Below are 19937 nucleotides of genomic sequence, written 5' to 3' on the forward strand. Positions count from 1 at the left end.
TATAATGTGATTCCCAGATAATTCCTGTCCTTTATAAACATTAAGAGAGCCCTTTATGGTGATTTTAGTTTTATTTTGACCCTACAAAGAAACGATGAAAATCTGGAAAAGTTCATGATATTGTCAGTTAAACTAAAGTGTTCACAATGTTATAGTAATACACACACATACAGTATCACATTCGTATGGATGTACATGTATCTACCTAGGTTTAGGCCATCTTTACTCATGGTCTTCATTGGATTATGATGATTAGTGTTTTTTCATTTATTTTGATTAATTTTCAGATTGTTATCTAACGTCTGGGATTTATAGTGTTTATTGTGTAACACCTATTATCTGGAGCCTACATCCAACTTGTGAAGTTGTGTAACTGACGGAGTTGTCATTAGCCAGTAGCCTAGCCCCTTTGACGGTACAAGTGTACAGTTGTTCTTCACATAAGTTTGTGAAACCTAGGACAGGCGTTTTAATAATAATTACGGGGCAGAAAAGTCTTGTGCAATTGTTAAGAGTAGACCGAAACTCCTCTTGGAGTCAAGTGACTTTTTGGGGCAGTCACAGGCACAACTTCCAACAACTGTGCAATAATTTTCTAGATATTTATGCAAGTTTGAGGAGGAAAGATCAACACCTTATGCACGCAGCACGATTTAACGTACAAACGACAACAAAACGGAAGTTGTCTGTGCCGGTAACTTCGGCCCTTCCGGTTGACGCAAGATCGACGTGCGCCCGCTGGAGTTGGTAGTCCATTGGGTTGGTTTTTTTTTTCCCTCCAGGCCTATGGTAGTATTGAAGACCAACAAGAGCCGAAAAGTCTGCAACACTGTGAGAATCGCTAACCCGCCATCTGAAGCGTTGAAAAATACTTTGTGATTCTTTGAAAATTTGTTGAAAAAAAGCACCTGTCTGAACCGTCGGACTAAACTGCTCGGACAAATGTGGCCAACCTTGCCCTGCGGTTCCGCATATATAGGCAGTAAGGCCTTGTGTGAATTAGTTGAAAAGAACACTTGTTTGAACCGTCGGACTAAACTGCTCGGACAAAACTGGCCAACCTTGCTCCGCAGTTCCGCATAAATAGGCAGCAATTAGCTAAGGACCACACATGGTCCTGGGAAAGGAGTTTTTCTGCCGGACCCAAATACCTGATACCGTTTTGCGGGCAATAAATTATCTGAAGCCTCATGGGCCTCAAAGGAAATGAAAGAAAACTAATAACAACTTCTAAATTTTAATGAAATACAGATTAAAGAGAGCATTACTAGAGAGCAAGTATGTGCAAATTTAGAACCCCAGAGTTCTAGGTGCATTATTTGTCAGAACTGGACAAAAACACAAAGTTTTCTCACAACTAACTAACTTGTTTTCTTTACCTTTCTAAAACAGAGTTGAAGTTTTTTGCATAACCCTCTAAGTTTAACGACAATGAAACCTCATCGTCCGAGCACGATAAGTTAAGTCAAATAATTCATTCTTGTTTTGTTCGGCGCAACTTAATACGTTGCCTATTAAAAGTGAATACACATGTTAATTATTATGCTTTGGGGCCTACTTATTAAGTTTGTTGCACAAGTGGCAGACATATTATTATTCTGAAAGCATTCTCGTTGGTTTCATGGTTAGTCCTGTGCCTTTCCTTCTCAAAAAACCTCCTAACCTCCTCCATTTTCCTTCTAAAAATATCCTCCTAACCCGCGATGAGTTGTTTCGTCTAAACTTTAATCCGTCTGAATGGGCTTATTCAGGTTCTCCCTTGCCTACCAACATCTTGTCCCATTTCTTGCTGAGATTGACAAAGTCTGAATGGTCTCATCCATATACAGTCGTCTTTCTCATAATAGCATACTACTATAGACGGTATAAGTCTCCTCCATTCCACGCCAATAGCTTACAACGTTTGACATATCGCGAAACACATGTTTTAGGCTGAGTAGGACCTTGTCCACTCTCAAATAAACAAGGGGTGAATTCAACAGTTTTGACTTTAGTCCAGATCACGAAAAACCTGTAGTTTTGAATAGAACCTTGCGAACGGTTTGTTCGCTTATTTGTCAGTAGGTTTTGCGGAATGAGCTATACGGTGCGTTCGATAAGCTTACACGTGTAAAGTAAGTCTAACTTACACGAGAGCGTTCGTTTAGCCATCACGTGATCTTCGTGCCTGCCCTGGTGTCAGCCACCACTACCCCCGGCTTGCGAGCGGGTCTCTAGAGGCTGCCCGAGTTTAATGACGTCACAGATAGACTGTTCGTGCATGGACATGATAGAACGTGGCGGGGACTTGACCTTTTCCCAGAACTGGCGAATACACTGCAGCGTTTGATTAGCCTTATTTCTAGGCTTCCCTTGGTGTAACACTGGTGTAATCAGGGAAGCTAATCGAATACACCCGTTGAGAGGGGCGACTTGGATCATGCCTGAATGCACATCTCGCTTTTTTTGTTATTTTTTGCATGCTTACAACAGTGCTAACCAAGCCTCCAATCCATCATGTCCGTGACCATTATGTCCATTATTATCTTGACCGCGCGTTCTGTTCACACTGCATTGCCAATTGTGGTTATATCGCGTTCAAGGTGATGTTAATACGAGTACACTCCGCGTAACGTAACACTCAACAGGGAGTCCATTGGCATGACTGGCTGGTTTGTAGTGTATGTGACGTTTTATGCCCAAAACTTGGCTTACTGTCGCACCACAGTTGGTGATGTTTCCGCCACGGAGGCTATTGCGGAGTATGAGGTGGCTACTCGCCTCCATTGTGCTTGTGGTGTTGGTCCTATTGACTGGACTGCTGTTTTTCCGAGTCGGCAGTGGCTCACGGCCTGCGCCAGTCATTGTCATCAACAGAAAGCCCGATGACCACTCTCTAATCATCCATGTCAATGGTAAGATCATAAGATAATTCTAGGCCTACCTCAAGTCTTTCTCGTTCTGCCTAACGGTAGGCTTACCCACCATAGACTGTGACCATGAAGGTACTGTAGTTTCTACATGTACCTCCCTGTATGGTGCACATAAGGCCAGGGAAAAGGTCCATATTTTATACGTACCCCCAGAGTTGTGAGGTCCGACGTCCGCTCCGCTCCCACGACGTCAGACTCCACAGTTCTGGGGGCCATACCACCGGTATACGGACGCTAGTAATTATTCCTAGTAGTGAGTCACATGTAGTATTGGCCATCAGAAAGCAAAAACATGTCCAGAAAAGTTCAATTTAGGTGGGAGAATCGTTTTTAATACCAAGAAAATATTTTAAGACAAGTCTCATGGTGGTTTGTGCACGTGGTGTCAAGTGGCGTATGTGTATGGAACTCCTTTCCAAGGAACTCAGAGTCACTAGGCCGACTCCCTTATCAATAGGCCTACTAGAGGTGCAGATCACAACTCAGGGACTTTCCCTGGATGTGGAGAATCACATTTATTTGGGGACAGCAGCAGCGTATAAAATGAGAGTCCTAGTCACAAAAAACCTCCTATACCTACCCGACTAAAAAATAAAATTTTTAAAAATCACATTACGCCTCCCCTGGATGCCTACCCAACCCCACCCAACCTTACCCAACCCGCCTTCTCTAAGGCCCCCAAACTCCTCTTACTCTGACCAAACCTGACACACCCAACCCTCGGTCTGGCTCGCTACGCTCAGTCGCTTGGTCTGGCTCCAATTCTCAACGCAAAAATTATTTGTTTATTCACTCGGTGCGCTCGGGCTTATTCCAGCTTTACGGTATTTTGAAGGAAAACCATTGGGTTGTTTTTCATAACTTAGACAAACCCATTTGGTCTATTCAAAACGTAAAATGACCACACTCTTTTTATATATTCTCCAACTTTTCTATCATGACTTTTATATCTGACTGTTGCTATAGACTAGCATTAATTTATTGTCCCTTGTACAGTCACGCTTCCTGGTAAGTACATATACGTGTATAGTTATGTGGAATGGAATGTGGAATAACCGGCGTAGATACAGAAAGGTGGAGATATAGGCTATTGAAGTAGATTATATAGAAGTTCACAATACTGAAGCTGAATGTGCTGAGGTTCACCACATACGGAAGTTGAAAGGTTTTGCTGAAAATAATAACAAATATGCAACTAAAAGCTAATGCAATATAGAATAGAAGGGATTGAAAATACCAAGAAGTAAACAATTCGTTATTAAACTATAAGATAAATGAAGAAAAAAGTTACTACACTGGGGTGTTACCTAACACGAAGTTGAACAAAGCATGTAAAGCAAGAAAATTCAGTAGGACAAAGGTGTGATGTATATAGCTTGGCAACTGGCAATAGAACGAAGAGAGTGCGTACTTGTAGGGGAGAATTTAATACCCTAGGGGAACATTTAGTCAGCAAGAGTAAGGGGAGTTTGTTATAAGTGCAGCAACCCAAGCCAAAAGGGAATGTGAAACAGGAGACAAAGTCATTAAGGATCAGGACTGGGGCTAAGGCTAGCTCGGCTTCAAGAAGACAGATCTTGTTGGTTGGTCTATTGTAGACTCCTGCTTGGGTCTTGACTCGAACGGAACGGACGCATCCATCCTTCCCTGGGTGCCTAAGTGGTAGAGTTGGACCAGAGCGCAGGAGTAGTAGATGGTAAGGTGTCAGTGGCGAGGCATATTGGGGATCATCAGACAACTTGGTGATGGGACGTCCATTTACTATTCCCTCTACAATACACATCAGAGTGTTTAATCCCTCGTTATCGGTAGGTTGCTGGTGAAAAAGACTGTTTAGGATGGAGCGAATGGTTCTGACTTGCCGTTCCCATACACCACCCATACGAGAGGCAGCTGGTGGATTAAAAATCCACTGGACTTCACGCTGGTGCAAGTAGCTCTCAATTCGGTGTTGGCACCACTCTCGTAATGCCTGACGAAGTTCACATTAAGCTCCGACAAAAATCGTGCCATTATCAGAGCGGATTACGGTGGGCTCTTCACGGCGACTTATGAAGCGTTGTAGGGCATTTATGAAGGAATCTGTGTCTAGGCAGTGGCAAACTTCTAAGTGGATTGCTCTGGTGGTAAGGCTGGTGAATAAGCATCCATATTGCTTCAACTCACTGCATGCCCTCTTCACTATGAAAGGGCCAAAGAAATCAACACCTACAATGCTGAATGGTGCCACTCCGTGGGATACTCGATCCTCGGGCAGGTCTGCCATCATCTTATTTTCAGGGGTCGCCTTTCTCTTCCTGCAAGCCATGCAGTGACGAAGGACACGCTTGACAGCTACCCGCCCCTTTATCACCCAGTATTTCTGGCGAAGTTCAGCAAGGATCCTTTCGCTTCCAGAATGCCCATACTGATGGTGGTATTCTCCAATGAAGAGCTCGGTTACTAGGTGCTTATTTGGCATGATCCATGGGTGTTTAGCCTGATGCGGAATGTGAGCATTTGTTAAGCGTCCCCCAACACACAAGATTCCTCTGTTTGAGGTTATAGGAGACAACCTTTGAAGAGGATACTTTTTAGTTACTCATCATGGAACAGAGACTGCTGGGTGTGGCTGACAATTGCGACTTTAGCATCTTGGAGTTCTGTAACTGACAGAGACTTACCAGCTGGAATATTCGTGTCGGTTAGCTTGAGAGCTTTCTTGCACAACAACTGTTTTACGCGGAGGATCCAACCAACTGCTCTCCTCAGTGCACACCACGATGAGTAGCGGGCGATCAAGTTGTCTATAGGATCTTTCACAGGTTGGGTATTGGTATTGGTGGCGTAAACCTGTGGCTCCTTAATTTTGGCCTCTTCTTGAAGCTGGAGAGCCTGGAAATGCGGTTTAACTGGCCATTCAACCTCCTCCTTCAGTAGGAAGGACGGCCTGTTGAACCGGTGATCACTCTTGAGAAGTTGTTGGGCGGTTATTCCCCTGGAGATGTTATCTGCCAGGTTCGACGCAGAGTCAGCATGTCTCCACTGGCTTGGGGAGGATTGTTCCTGGATCATGGTGATTCGATTTGCGACAAAGGTCTGGAACTGTTTATCTTCATTGGTGAGGTACTTTAAGACAATCACATTGTTGGACCAGAAGATAGGCTCTGCAATTTGTAACTGCATGTGGAGCTTTATCATCTTATCAAGCCTCACAGACACGACTGCAGCTGCGAACTCCTGCCTGGGTATAGTTGTTGTCTTGAGGGGTGCAAGCTTAGCATTAGCCATCACGAAGGAGCAGTGATTACGACCCGCAGCGTCAGTGAAACGTAAGTAGCTGACGGCACAATAACCCCGTTCGGATGGATTCACTGTTGGCCGGCTTAATACTTCTTGGTATATTCCTTTCTTCCATCATAGGCAGATCTGCTAACCAACGTTTCCACTGTTCAAATGCGGTGCTGGGAATAGGGTCGTCCCACCCTATCTTAAGGCAGCAGAGTGCCTGGAACATCATCTTCCTCCTTAAGACAAAGGGGCTGACAAATCCAATGCAAGTGGGTCGTAAACTAAACTTGTCACGCTTAGCAGTCCCCTTCGGGTGTCTGGTTTCTCCTTCAGGTTGGTGTTGAAGCCAAAGGTATCTGTCTCGACCTTCCACAGCACCTCCAGTGCTCGTTCGGAATGAAGTAACTCCTTATCTAGGTCCATTGTCGTGACATTCTTCGCACATTCAGCCTGGGGTAGTGACTTCAGTACAGCGCGCGAGTTGCTTAACCACTTGGTGAGTCGGAATCCTCCACGGGCTAACAACTCGCATAATTGGCTGACCAGTCGAGTGGCTTTTTCCTCAGTAGGAACAGATTTGAGGCAGTCATCAACATAGAAACTCTGATCTATGGTCTTGATGGTGTGGTGTCATACAGGGCATGGTAATCTTGTGCTCCACGCTTCAATGCGAAGTTGGCACAACTTGGACTCCAAACTCCTCCGAATACGTGAGCTGTCATCCGGTACATCAGTGGTTGGGACTCCGTGTTATCTCCCTCCCACCGGAGGAAGCGAAGGGCGTCTCGGTTCGCCACGGACACGCGATTTTGGTGAAACATGGCTTCAATGTCGGTCATGAGGGCTATGCGTTCTTGTCGAAATCGCGGGAGAACCCCGAGTAGTTTGTTCGTCAGGTCAGGTCTTTGATAGACGGCACCATTGAGTGAGGTATCTTAATAACTGGCGGCACATACACGTACGGGTCTTGTCTGGTTTATACAGGTTGATCACAGGATGATGTGGGAGGTACCAGACGGAGACATCTCTTCTGTGGACGTCCTTTGCAGGAACTGGCTCTGCATACCCTTTCCCAAGATGATCATGTATGCCACTGGTGTACTCCTCCTTGATTGACGGGTTCTTGGAGAAGCTTTTCCCCAACAGCTCAAGGCGGTGCTCTGCCATCGACCTGTCATCTGGCAAATGTGGTGGTCTTTCTTTAAACGGAATGTTCATGGTGTAGTGAACCCCATCACGGTGCAGTGAGTTCTCCCATATCGAAAGACCCTTTCTTTGGCTGACAGACATCTCATTGGCGCTGTCTACATTTTGCACATCGTCGATCTTCCAAAATCTCTCAACTTGGTGTTGAAGATCAACATCTGGCTTGACGAAGTAGGATGATAGAGACTTGAGTTTCCTCTGGGGTGACACTGGACCATTTAGGGTCGATCCATATCATTGAAGTCTTTGTTGCATAGGGTTCCCCTTTGGAGCCAGTGCAAACCTCCCTGGGTATCATTATATCTGGAGCATCTTGTCCAATGAGAACGTGTACATTGTCAGTGTTGACATCTGGTATTGGAAAATCACTGAGGTGTGGCCAGAGGCTTAGGTCTTCCGGTACGGCAAGACTGTTGAGACCGATGTTTAGCTTGGGCCTTGTGAGAACATTAGATAATGAAAATAGGTGTGCGTCATCAAGGTCGGCCACCTCAAGGTGGACAACACTGGTGTGTACTTGAACTTCCTTCTGGTCAAGTGCGGTGAGTCTGAGGGTGTCCTCCTTACCGCAGACACCTAGGCGTCGCGTCAGGTCCTCGGAGCAAAAGCTCTGCGTGGATCCGGTATCCAAGAGAGCAAACGTTTTCACGAAGTGCTATTCCCCACGACTTCTGACCTTGACAGGGACTATGGGTGGGGCAATCTCCCCTAGGTCGACCCCAGTGGAGTTACAGATAATGGTAGGATTACCGGCGGGTTGTGCTTGGGATGACCTCGAAGACTCACTTGTTGTAGCTTGGTCATTGTCAGTGGCCCCCGAGGAACGTGGGTCATTTTGCGGGTGCGAAAGGTGCAGGTACTTGTTATGTTTTTGCCGCATCCCTGGATTGAGCATACAAAGGGGCGTGGGCAGTCCTTGCCCAAATGTCCAGGTTTGTAGCAGTTAACACAGAGTTTCTTTCTCTGTACAAAGGCCAACCGGTCCTTAACTGCGTTGCACTGGTTCAGGTGATGAGCCTGTCCGCAACTGGGGCAGGGATCCAGAGGGGGTGAGGTTGGCTTTGTCTTAGGTTTGTAATCAGAATTTGTCACTGCAGATGTGGGTTGGATGCCAAAATTCATCCGCCGTTCACTGGTCTTGTTAGCCTTTGGCTTGGTGTCTCCCCGGGTTGATCCACGCTGCCAAAGACTGAGTCTCGAACCTCCTCGGCCGCTGTCGTCACGAACTGCATGGCGTTATCAATATTTGGGGGCCTAGATTTGGTGCTATTTATTTTGTGTACCTGTCTAGCCATCTGGGTCTTAGGTGGTATGGCAGCTTGTTGACGACGAGAAAAGCTACTTCTGTTGTTCAATTCATTGAGGTTTCCATGGTTTCAAGTGTCTCACGGCAGCATCGCTGAGATCTTGTAGGGATTGGTTGTCTGTGACGTTCGGCCTTACTGTCACCCTTTCGATCCATGATTGCGATATAGTGTGTTCATCGCCGTATTTTTCCTTGAGGAGACGAAATGCGAGGGCATAACCCTCTGAAGGCTCTGTGCAGTACTGGAGCAAACGGGTCAAGTTTGCTCCGTCGCTTATTGTCTCTCTTTTACGCCAGTGTTCTGGATCATTTCACGGAGTAGGTGACCCATGTCAGGTTGGGTTGATGGAGCAGCAGGCGTGAGAATGGAGTATGGAGTTGGTGCATAACTGGGCTGCGATGTAGTAGGCTGGGGTTCCAGAGGATGTTTCGGTGTACATGTAGGTTGGTGTGTTGGGGTTGCATTGAAGCACACGTCTGAATTTGCATCTTCAGCCTCAACATATGTCCTTGCAAGAGCGTCGGCCCCGGCATATTTAACTATCAGTTCAAGTTGTCGTTTTCTTTGATCCAGTTTAAGCTGGCGTTGCTGGGTTTCCATCTGAATGTGTAGAGCTTCAAGTTCAAGGGCATTCTGCTCCTCCATGGCCTTGACTTCCGCCTCAAGTGCAGCCTTTTCTGCCCTAGTTCTAATGTGGGCACTAGAAGTCGACGACTTCACAGATGATGTAGTTAATCCGGCACGCGGGGCTTAGCATGAAGGGTAATTGTGATTACTAGCAGAGTCACCGACATTGAGTTCATCAAATTCATCATGTTCTCCTGAAGGATCTCCGACAATAGCGTTCTTATTTTTGTGGTTATTGCACTGGCTTCTGCTTAGTGTAGCTTAGAAGCGGTAAATCAGTGAGTGTCAACGACAGAACAAAAGGAGAATCACGGCCAAAGGTCAGAGCAATGGATCCCATGAATCATTTATTCCACGGTGAACTATAAGAGAAAAGTACGAAACGAAGTTAAATTCACTATACGGTTCAATTGTTTGACAAAAGCTGAGCTACCAATACATATCGTCCAAATATTAATGGAAAAGTCTATTCTGTAAATATGATTAATTGATATAAACAAATAAAGCAGTTATCCAAGCACATCCTTAAAGGGATCGCTCCACAGTATATGCAGAAGGAGTTCAATGCACAGAAAATGAATACAGGGATTGCTCATTCTTCTCCAAGTAACACCAACATGTTTAAATCTACAACTAAATCTTGGAAAGCTTACTGATCACAACAAAGAATAAAAATGAACTCCAAGATGCACACAACCTGTTACAATGTTCGTGTTATAAACATCGTCTTCATGTCTTAAGATCACAACTAAGCTAATACTCGAATCATGTCTTATCTTTTTCTCGTGATAAATACTTGGAGATCACAGGAGAAATGTATCAAAGCAGTAACAAAACGGAGTACGACTTACATGACTGTGGTTCTAGGGAGAGTGACAATGAGGTACAGTCTACTGACTCAATACTGTTGGCTGGAATAGCAGATTAACTGCAAAGCTTGTCAAAAATCCGGCGAGAAAATGCATAGAACATGGCTGCCTTCTCATGTGCTTCAGTAAAGACCTTACTTGCAAGGTCATGAACAGCGCCCTCAGGTGTCCAGGGGTAATTAACTAAACGAGTACTGTAAGATGTGAAAAGCGCCACTAGTATCTTGCGGTTGAGAAAGGAAAGTTGGTCACCAGGACCACTACAGTTATCCATCCTTGAAATGCTTCGTAGATGTTCCAGAGACCGTACAAAAGTAATATAGCTGACTATTGCCATAGACTAGCATTAATTTATTGTCCCTTCTACAATCACGCTTCCTGGTAAGTACATGTATAGTTATATGAATGGAATGTGGAATAACCAGCGTAGATGCAGAAATGTGGAGAAGTAGGCTATTGAAGCAGATTATATAGAAGTTCACAATACTGAAGTTGACTGTGCTGAGGTTTACCACATACGGAAGTTGGAAGGTTTTGCTGAAAACAATAACAAATATGCAACTATAAGCCCATGCAATATAGAATATAAGAGATTGAAAATACCAAGAGGTAAACGATTAGTTATTAAACTGTAAGATAATTGAAGAAAAACTTTACTTACTACGCTGGGGGTGTTGCCTAACACGAAGTTGAACAAAGCATGTAAAGCAAGGAAATACAGTAGCTTGGTAACTGGCAACAGAATGAAGAGAGTTTGGCACACACCATGGCCAAAATACAGCAGGGTCCATGTAGCGGAGAATTTAATTCCCTAGGGGAACATTTGGTCAGCAAGAGTAAGGGGAGTTTGTTATAAGTGCAGCCACCCAAGCCAGAAAGAAATGTGGAGCAGGAGACAAATAAAGTCGCTACGGATCAGGACTGTGGCTAAGCGGTGTTCAACAAAATTGTATATGTTCTAAACTAAATATTAGGCAATCGAAATAACATTAATTTTAGACAGGCTTATAAGGGTTATTAAATGGTACTCAAGAACTAACATGGATGGATAATACAATACACAATGTCCGCTACAACTTTTTATCCTTTTCTACCATCTCACGTGCCAACGATTTAGCCCGTTAATCGATTTATGCTTTAAATTCTCTCGTTTGAGTCAGTTTGGTATCTGTTTTATGACGAAGTTTTTTTCTTTCATGTCGATAAACTTGCGTAATTCACCAATGATCAGTACAAATTCTTCGTGGGAAATGTCTCCGTCGTTGATTACTTGCGACACGTACTCTTTGATCGTATTTAACTTTGCATCGCACAACACCCGAATCTGATCGTGTTTTCTAGACTTGTGCAACAGCCTACAGCTGGCGTCGTTAACATTGCTTATGCACCAAACGCACCGATCGTGATGCTTTCCATCAATAAAACCACGGGTGCAGACACAGAACCCAGCATAACGCGTATGCCCACAGCCGCCAACGTTGCACCCAATGCTTTGACTCCGTACTCTACATAATTAAGCGCAGTGAGTACCCGTTTGATCTTTTTGTACCTGGTTTCTCGCGCATCGCGTTCTTGCATCGATTCTTTTTCGATGTCTTCGATCTTTTTGAGTCTGTAGAGCTTTGTTTCTTGGCTCGGTTCATTAAAAGGATTTATTATTTGGATCACACAGTTCAGGATAAAGCTGTAAGGTTTTGTGGCTATTCGTCGTTTCTTTTATCGTTTCTTAAACACCACAAAAAATTTTTATACTTGCGTTACAATTGAAATGATTTCTAACTCGATATTTCTAACTAAATCGAAATTTTACCACCCTTGTTATTAATATCTTCTCCCATATCGTTTCTTAACGAAAAGAGTAAACTTGTTATTTTTTCGGTTTTAAGCGGTTTAACGGTCTTGCTCGGGTCTGTAACAGAGCACAACACGTCTGAAGGTTGACCGTTAAAATAATTAAAACTGGTGTTTAATTCTCGGCAGTGTATCCAAAGCAAGTCAAAAGAGTTTATGTTTGTTCTTCCTTTGTAAATAATGTTTGGAACTAACCGACCTTTAGGCAAATTGAGCAATTTACCGACTTTTTTACCCAACCGCAGATTTAAATCTGTCACCATAATTGTAACTAACTTTGAATCTTTGTGAACTTTAAAACTTACACCCGGTATGGCGTTTGAAATAAATTCAAACCAATCAACGTGATAAAACCCCGGAAGAATAACGATGGTACCACGCTCTCCACCCTGCACAAATTTCTCGACGTTTGCGGCCGTCGCTTGATCACACTATTAAAACCCATACCTAAAAGAGCAGCTCTGGGTTCGGATTGAGCGCTTCTAAATGTTCTCGTTCTTTTGTCGGTGTTGTCGGCCAAAAATCCTTCACTAATAAATTCTTGGCGATGCGTTGTGCTTCTTCAATAGTGTCAGGCTTTTCTTCAGTTAAAAGCATTAGCTTTCCAAATGCGATTGATTGTTCTTTAAAAACTCCTCTTATTACATATTCTCTTCTCATTATGCTGTTTGTTCGTTGAGGTCATTTATTCTTTGGGTAATGATGGCGCTGAATTCTCCTAGATTTCCTGCCTCGTAAGCTCGAATATAATTTCTTATTACGTCATAAAATAAAACCAAACTGTTTGCTTCTAATTCTGACGAACGGCACTGTAACTTCAATTGATTGTACAATGTTCATATTAACGTCTTGGCTTTGGGTCTCATGTTCGCCGGACTCAGTGGTCCAACCGAATTCAACACCCCCAAGTCAACACGCCCCCAATCACGGGGGGTCAAAGGTATTATCCCATGCTAGCTCTTGATCTGCTAGCTCTTGATCTGCTTGGTCTTGATCTGCTTGGTCTGTCTGTTCTGTCGTGTTTTTAAAAAGATCCATTTCTATGTCAAACCTTCCTTCTGCCATTGTAGCGATTGTAACTATATTTTAAATTAAGAAAAACTTTTTGGTTTTGATTTATGAGTTTTTGACTCAAGTCGCGGGGGTGAGTTTGGTCATCCGTACACTGGACGAAATGCTTTCTGGAATGATGCTTTTGGTTACTAACTACTCTTGTGTAGCTGTCGATCCAGCGACTAACGTAGCAAGTTTAGCGATATTCTCACCGCTCATTCTATCGAGATCGAGCGGTTTCCATTTCAGGATCCTTTTGGTTGCCATCGCGTAGCCCATCGCATTTAGACTCACGACTGCACCGTTGTAAAGCACGTTGATGATTTCGTTTGTTTTTGTTGTTGTAGCCATTTGTTGTTTTTATACTGATAAAGAAAAAACTTTTTAAATGAATTAAGTGATTTTACCCCATTCCTAAAATTTCTGGTGTTTCTTTTGGTTTAGAAACTTTGGGTTGGGTAAAATGTTGATCTGCTACCTTGCTTGACTGGTCTGGTTGGATTGGTTCTCGTTCTGCGCGCTTTGTTGAAAACGTATTTAGCGCAGAAAGCCCCACGCCAACGCTGGCCAAAATTAGACAAGGATAAAATGACGGAAAATTGTCTGACTCGCTCAATTGGTTGCTTGATCCCTCTATTTTTTGTGTGAATAAGACTAAGTGTTGCCCTTTTATTTTACGATTATGTTCCACGAGTTTTTTACCTTGAGCAATTCGTTTTGGATCTTCAGGCCCGGTTTTGGGGTTTGATGAAGGTTTAGTTTCTTGAACCGGACTCACTTGAGTACGTGTAGGAGTCGTTGGAATCTCGCTCGCTAACTTTGATAGCTGCTCGATTGAGGGGGGTCAGTTGTTTTGCTGGGCTCGCTGGTTCCATTGATTGATTCATGATCGTTTGATCTTTTTGTCAAGACAAGAATGTTTTTGTTGCGATTTTGTGTTGAAACAAAGATGTTTTGTTGAAACTAACGCGCTAACGAGTGGAGAAAGGTAACTTCCGTACTCGTAACAAACTTCCGTGAGAAAGGCACCTATGCTAAAACTGATGATGGGATCTTGAACCACAGACCATTTACCCAGGGATGTGCAACGTAAGCTAAGGGCTGGTTCAGTGCATGTTACGGCTGGCACATTATCAAAGCAGAAATTAAATTGGATTATGTAACACTTTCTCTAACAATAAAACATATATTCCTGTCTACCACTTTGTTTTCTTGTAATATTTTAAGTCAGGGTACACCCTTTCTAAAAATATAATGCTCAAGATATTTCATCTTATATATTCTGAGAAAAGTGCACCACAAAATTGGGGAATTTTGCCTTGTTAAAACTTCCTTTGTCCTTGAAATCGATAAGTGAAGAAGATTTATTCATCAAAACGAATAAATTTAAGCACCGCGTCGGCGTGTCGTCTCGGCATAATCACGGCTGCACTGTACATGCTGCAACGCGTGTCATGTGGTCGCAAGTTTTTTCGAGAAATCCGAGAGCGCCTGCGGGGGTAATAACAATCCATAACACACATGGAACCAAGGTTGCACATGTGTTTGCACTAAGGCCGCTTGCGATTGCAAATCCCTGGGTAAATGGTCCATGCTTGAACCATGTCTTGAGTTAACGCTTCTCCGAGTATAATGTGACGTCGTGGCCCATAAATTCGATCGGAAGTGCGATTCCGAGTAAACGCAAATAAAGACTTAACAGACTTTTAGCCTCCATAGATATGACTTCTTTGCCAAATTTAATCAAATAACGTTGATATAGTTTTTCTTGTTCTGACGGTGGAAGAGCTTCGATTTCTTTGACGCTGTATCCATCCAAGAAATCGTTTAGAATCAACCGCAGCTACTAATGAGCAAAGTCGGTCTTTGAAGTCAATTTATAGGTTCGCGGTTTGGGTTTGTGGAGTTTGATTTTGCGGGCTCGTTTCCGGTTTTAAAATCGTTTTGAAAGTCGCTGTTTGTTCTTCCATTTTTTGAAGAAGTAATATAATGTTTCTTAATTTGTTTGAACATTGCTCTAACACGTCACTTAGCAAATTGGTTTTGCTATAAAAAAATTGTTTCAATTGTCTGTATTCGTAGGTATGATACATTAAATTGGGCGCTATAACTAGCTCGATAACTCTCTGAATATACTGTAACACGTATTGCAACATTGTTACTTATTTGTTCCTCTTTATTTACAACAACACTTTAAAAATTCTTGTAATAAGTTCTTACAACAAACACCAACTCACCGGAGGTTCGGTTTTTAACACAAACCTACTGTATTTCACGTCCCTCAGATGTTTTATTAATGTCGCACGGTCTTTGTCTCGAACCACGTCGTTTTCGTCTAACGCCTGATTAAACAAGTGTCAGTCTTTGCAATAAAACATCGCGATCCACGCCATGTTTTCGCGGTAATCTTTGAGAACCAACATGAATGGAAAAAGTGTCGTCCGGAAAACGCCATTTTGGTTAGAGCGCACGTGTTTACCGTTTTTTATTTTTTGCAATATTTGACTTGCTGTTCGGTCGAGCAACCATCGATCAAAAACAGCGCTTTGGGTTCCGTCAAACAGGTTTTGAAACAACTCGATGGCTTAGCGTAATTCCCAACCTTCGGGGTTGGTGAATATCCAACGTCTTTCGAGATTTTAATTTTTAAAAATCGTGAGACAGCTGATCACCATGACTTCAAACGCATAGAGAGAATCCTGCTCCAATATAAATCGAGTACCCACTTGGTTTTTCCCAAGTTGGTTTTTCCTACAATTAAAGCGTTTTGCTGGCTTCGTTCGTTCGTTGCTTCGTTTTTAACAATTCAACATTAATAACTTAACGAATTAAAATTCCCTTGAGCCGCGTTGTCGTCGATGGAAGGGAAGTCGAGCCACAAACCATATTTTTCTTTCAGATAGTCGGCGATATCGAGACCCGCCAAGTTGAGGTCTTTAGCGAATACAATTGATTATGTTTTCCTTTGGCTGTAATGATTGTTTTAACGATGTGAGGATTGTAAAACCTCTGAGGAGTTTCGACCGTCGAGTCTTTGAACAGGACTAATATTCCTTTCAAACTGCGGATCGGTTGGTTAATGACCACGTTCCATAACGTGTCTGATTTATTCACCACACGCGTTTCCAAATTGTGAACGTTGTCAAACATGTAATACATCTGTCCACGATGTTTGGTTTTCTGCGTTTGAACGAGTTTGCGGTTGGTGCGAAATCGCATATTGAGCTGAGTAGTTGCTCGATTTGACGACTATTTAGCGATCAATTTCTGAACCAAATTAAGCCATGTTTTTTGTTAATTCGCGGGTAGCAAGTTGTCTTTAAAGTTGTGAAAGACGTCGCCATCCCTATAGGTTAAAATAGAGTTGCCCTGGAGAAAACTAACACAAAACCGGCGTCGACAAGAGCGTGGTGAGATCCGAGGAGTTTGCCAAACCCAACGACACGCATCAAATGGACGTGTTGTATTTACCCTGGGATCGGGTAAACGATGTACTTACAAATACGCGTTGACGGTGGTCGACGTAGCCTCTAGATACAAAGGAGCCGAACCTTTGACAAGCAAAACAGCAAAACAAGTCACCAACGCAGTAAAACAGATTTATCAAAGTTCTCCTTTGACTCGGCCTAAAACGCTTAACGTAGACTCTGGATTAGAATTTAAAGGTGAGATTAAAGAAACGTTTGTAAAAAAGGTGTGCAGGTGCAAGTGGGTGAACCGTGATCACCAAGGTATCGTAACCCGATTTAACAGAACGTTGGCCGAGCGTTTGTTTGGTTGTGCATGAACGAAACGTGGAATGGTTGGAAAGGCTACCCGAGTCGTGAAATCGCTAAACGAAGAAAAAAAAACCGGTTGATTCAAAATCCAATCCAAGACGAGCTAAGCGCGAACCTAAAAAATGAACTGGTTCCTGCAGAAGCCATCAAGTTAGATCGTGTAAAACTGTTGGCAGCACCAGAGCAATGTGAGCGAGCAAATAAAGTCCCAGAAATTTTACCAAACGCTTTAGTCCTATATTGCCCAGGAGAGCAGGAAGGTGGCAACGTCAGAAGAGTGACCAACCCGATCTGGGTTTCAGATCAGGTTCCAGATCGGGTTCCACAGGTTTTGGTTTTGGTAATTTGTTTTAAATTAGTCTGAGCCTTTTGTGCCCAAATGCCAGGGTTTCGATTCTGTTACCGAGGGTGTATCGTTTTGTGTCGAGTGAATGCAATGACGTTTATTTAACAATCGTATAAAGCTGATGTTAATATGATCGTATCAAACACTATCGTTAATTTAATGAATTTAGTTTATTGAACAGGCTGTCTTTGTTTGATTCATGATGCAGGTCTTGTTCAGTTATGATCTTTGTGACACTTTTGGCTTTTTTGAGTTCAGAGTTATTTTTTAGTTTGGTCGAATACATCTGAGGTCGGATACAGACGGCTTCTGAAACGAGTTGACTGCCAACTTTGTCTTTAAATTTGCCAATGAGTTTTTTTAATTGGATTCGTTGTATTTGATAACGTGATAAAGGTCATCGGTTTTAATTTTGCAAAGTAAACTGTCGGTGTCGGTGTACAACAGACTCGATCGATCCCTATACATGTTTTTTAATGTGTGTAATAAAAGTCACACATTAACATTTTTGCCAATTCTAAAAGCGTGGCCCCCGCATGGATGGCTTTGTTGAACTTGACTTTTGTTTTCATCATTTCGATATAATTCATGTCACATTTTTTGAAAGGTATAAATCTTTTAACACTAGGTTTATTAACCATACGCGTAAATTTTTTAACATCGGAGTCGTTGTTGTCGCGCATCATTTTTGCGTTACAACGATTGCGAACGTTTTCCATGGTTTTGCCAAAATTTGCGTTGTTAGCGAGTTAAAAAAAGTCTTGTTCAAATTTTGTTTTGATTTATTTACGTAATTCGGTATTTTTATTGATGTAGCTTTTCATCCACGATTGTTGGCAAAATCGAATTGCATGATGTACCGAGACCAAGTCGTAAATACATTTACAATAATCGATAAAGTACAATATATTCTTTTTTAGTCCCCAACGTGGCAATGAGGTTTTTAATGTTGGGTGCTTTATTAGCGAGTAATAATATTTGTTCAGGACTAAAGAGCTCTAAATCGATTTTTATGTTTTCAGGTGCCAAAGGAAAATCGTTATGAAGATCGTGTAAATCGGGTGGATAATCAACCTCGACCTCGATCATATATCCATAGTCACCATAGGGGTCTAAGTCGAGAATAAATTCAGCCGTGAAGCATTCTAGATTTTTAAACCAGCGGAAGTTGGCAAATGGTAAAGATTTTGACATCGCATATCCATAAAGATTGTTTTCTTTGAGATATATCAGATAACTGTCGGGTTGTTCGGGTCATAGTCAGATAGATATTTGTTATTGGCTGTTGCTAACTGTTTACCCCCCCAGCTTGAGATGCTTCCTCGTTTGCCTTTTAAAAAGTGCATATCCATGTCTGTTAATAGTTTGAGTTGAACATGACTCTGTTTTAACAAAGCGTCCCAAAAAATACGAGTGCTGTAAAATAATTGGTGGGATCGAGTTTGTAATTGTTGTAGCATATCTCTCTAAAATTTTGAAACACATCTGCCAAAAGCAAAGTGTCTATTTTGATATACAGATTATGATAATTGCCCAGGATTTTGGATCCAAACGTTTTCCAGGCGTTTTGTGCGTGAAGATATTCTTCATCAGATATGTTATCTCGTTTGAGTGGAGAATAAAATGATTCTCGCGGTGGTAATTGCGTTTCTTTAAATCGATCAAAAGAATTCATAAATTCGTATGGGTAGATGCCTTTTGTAAAAGCAAATGGTCTTGCACATGATCTTGTTTTTCGACTTCGCAAGTTCAAACAAGTTTGTCGAACGGACATGCTTCGACAATTTTGGCAAATGACGTTGCCCTTAAGTGGTATGAGTCTAAAAAACGAAGTTGACAGAGATCATAAAAACTAAAACACTTTTCGCTTTTTTTAGGAATACAAGAAATTTTATCCATGAAAATACCACCTTCAAACGTGGCCGCTCCTTGCATAATGAGCATCATAATTTTCTAGGTTGTGAAGTATTACAGGATTCGGTGTTTCCTTGGAGTTGAAATGTGCAATATGAGTGAGCTGCACCCCTAAAAACCCCTGTCACGTGCCAGTGATCTTGGACTTCAGGATTTTGGCTAAAACGCTTGTTGCACGTCATACACTTGTTGTCAGGGTTGTATGACTTTTTTGATTCGTAGCACCAACATTCATCTTTTCTATATCTAATAGGTTTTTCACAAATCCAACACATTTTGGCATATTTAAATTCTCGTTATTGCTGGGAGTGAGTTTCAATGGCTTGTGGTTTTCAAAGCTGTCGTTAATTTTTGCAACTTCTTCCATGAGATTTTGAATAAATGTTTGCAGTACATTTGGTCCTCGATACAGTTTTTACCGATCATTTTGCCATCATAACGCATTACCAAATAATAAAATTCACAAGCAACATGTTTTGTGGCCGAGATTTGTTACCCGTCGGTACTAAGATCGATTCAAAATCAGCATAAATCACAAACGGCGTTTTTTGTTTGTTTGTTTTCATCTTCAAAAAGAAACTGAAAACTGAAGTTGTTTAATTTGATTCAGTTTATTTTAGCTCATACGGATGGAGGGTAATTTTCACTTTCATAATCATTGTCGCTCAGTGTTGTAGCTGTTTTCCTTTTCGTCACTAAATCTTTTCAGTGATTTGAGAGCTGTCACGTTCGAAATGAAGGATAAAATGTTTTTCTTTTCTAAAACGGCCGGTTTGACTTTAAATCTTACGCTTGCCCCATAA

The 19937-nt window shown here is 42.3% G+C and overlaps 1 protein-coding gene across 2 annotated transcripts in view; it reads left to right on the top strand.

Annotated features, from left to right (window-relative positions):
• Positions 1-2402: 2402 nt before the first annotated feature.
• Positions 2403-19937, top strand: part of LOC147798926 (beta-1,4-galactosyltransferase 6-like) — a 30773-nt gene continuing 13238 nt past the window's right edge. Inside the window, exon 1 of one of the 2 annotated variants that reach the window (XM_087138181.1) lies at positions 2403-2894. In XM_087138181.1, coding sequence (XP_086994307.1) covers positions 2675-2894 — 220 coding nt within the window. In that variant the 5' untranslated portion in view covers positions 2403-2674. The remainder of the gene's footprint in view (positions 2895-19937) is intronic. The other variant, XM_087138182.1, reaches the window with a different exon arrangement.

This window comes from Acanthaster planci, linkage group LG06 (assembly GCF_054643075.1).
Source record: "Acanthaster planci isolate LZ-2023a linkage group LG06, COTS_SCS, whole genome shotgun sequence".
NCBI classification, from domain to species: domain Eukaryota; kingdom Metazoa; phylum Echinodermata; class Asteroidea; order Valvatida; family Acanthasteridae; genus Acanthaster; species Acanthaster planci.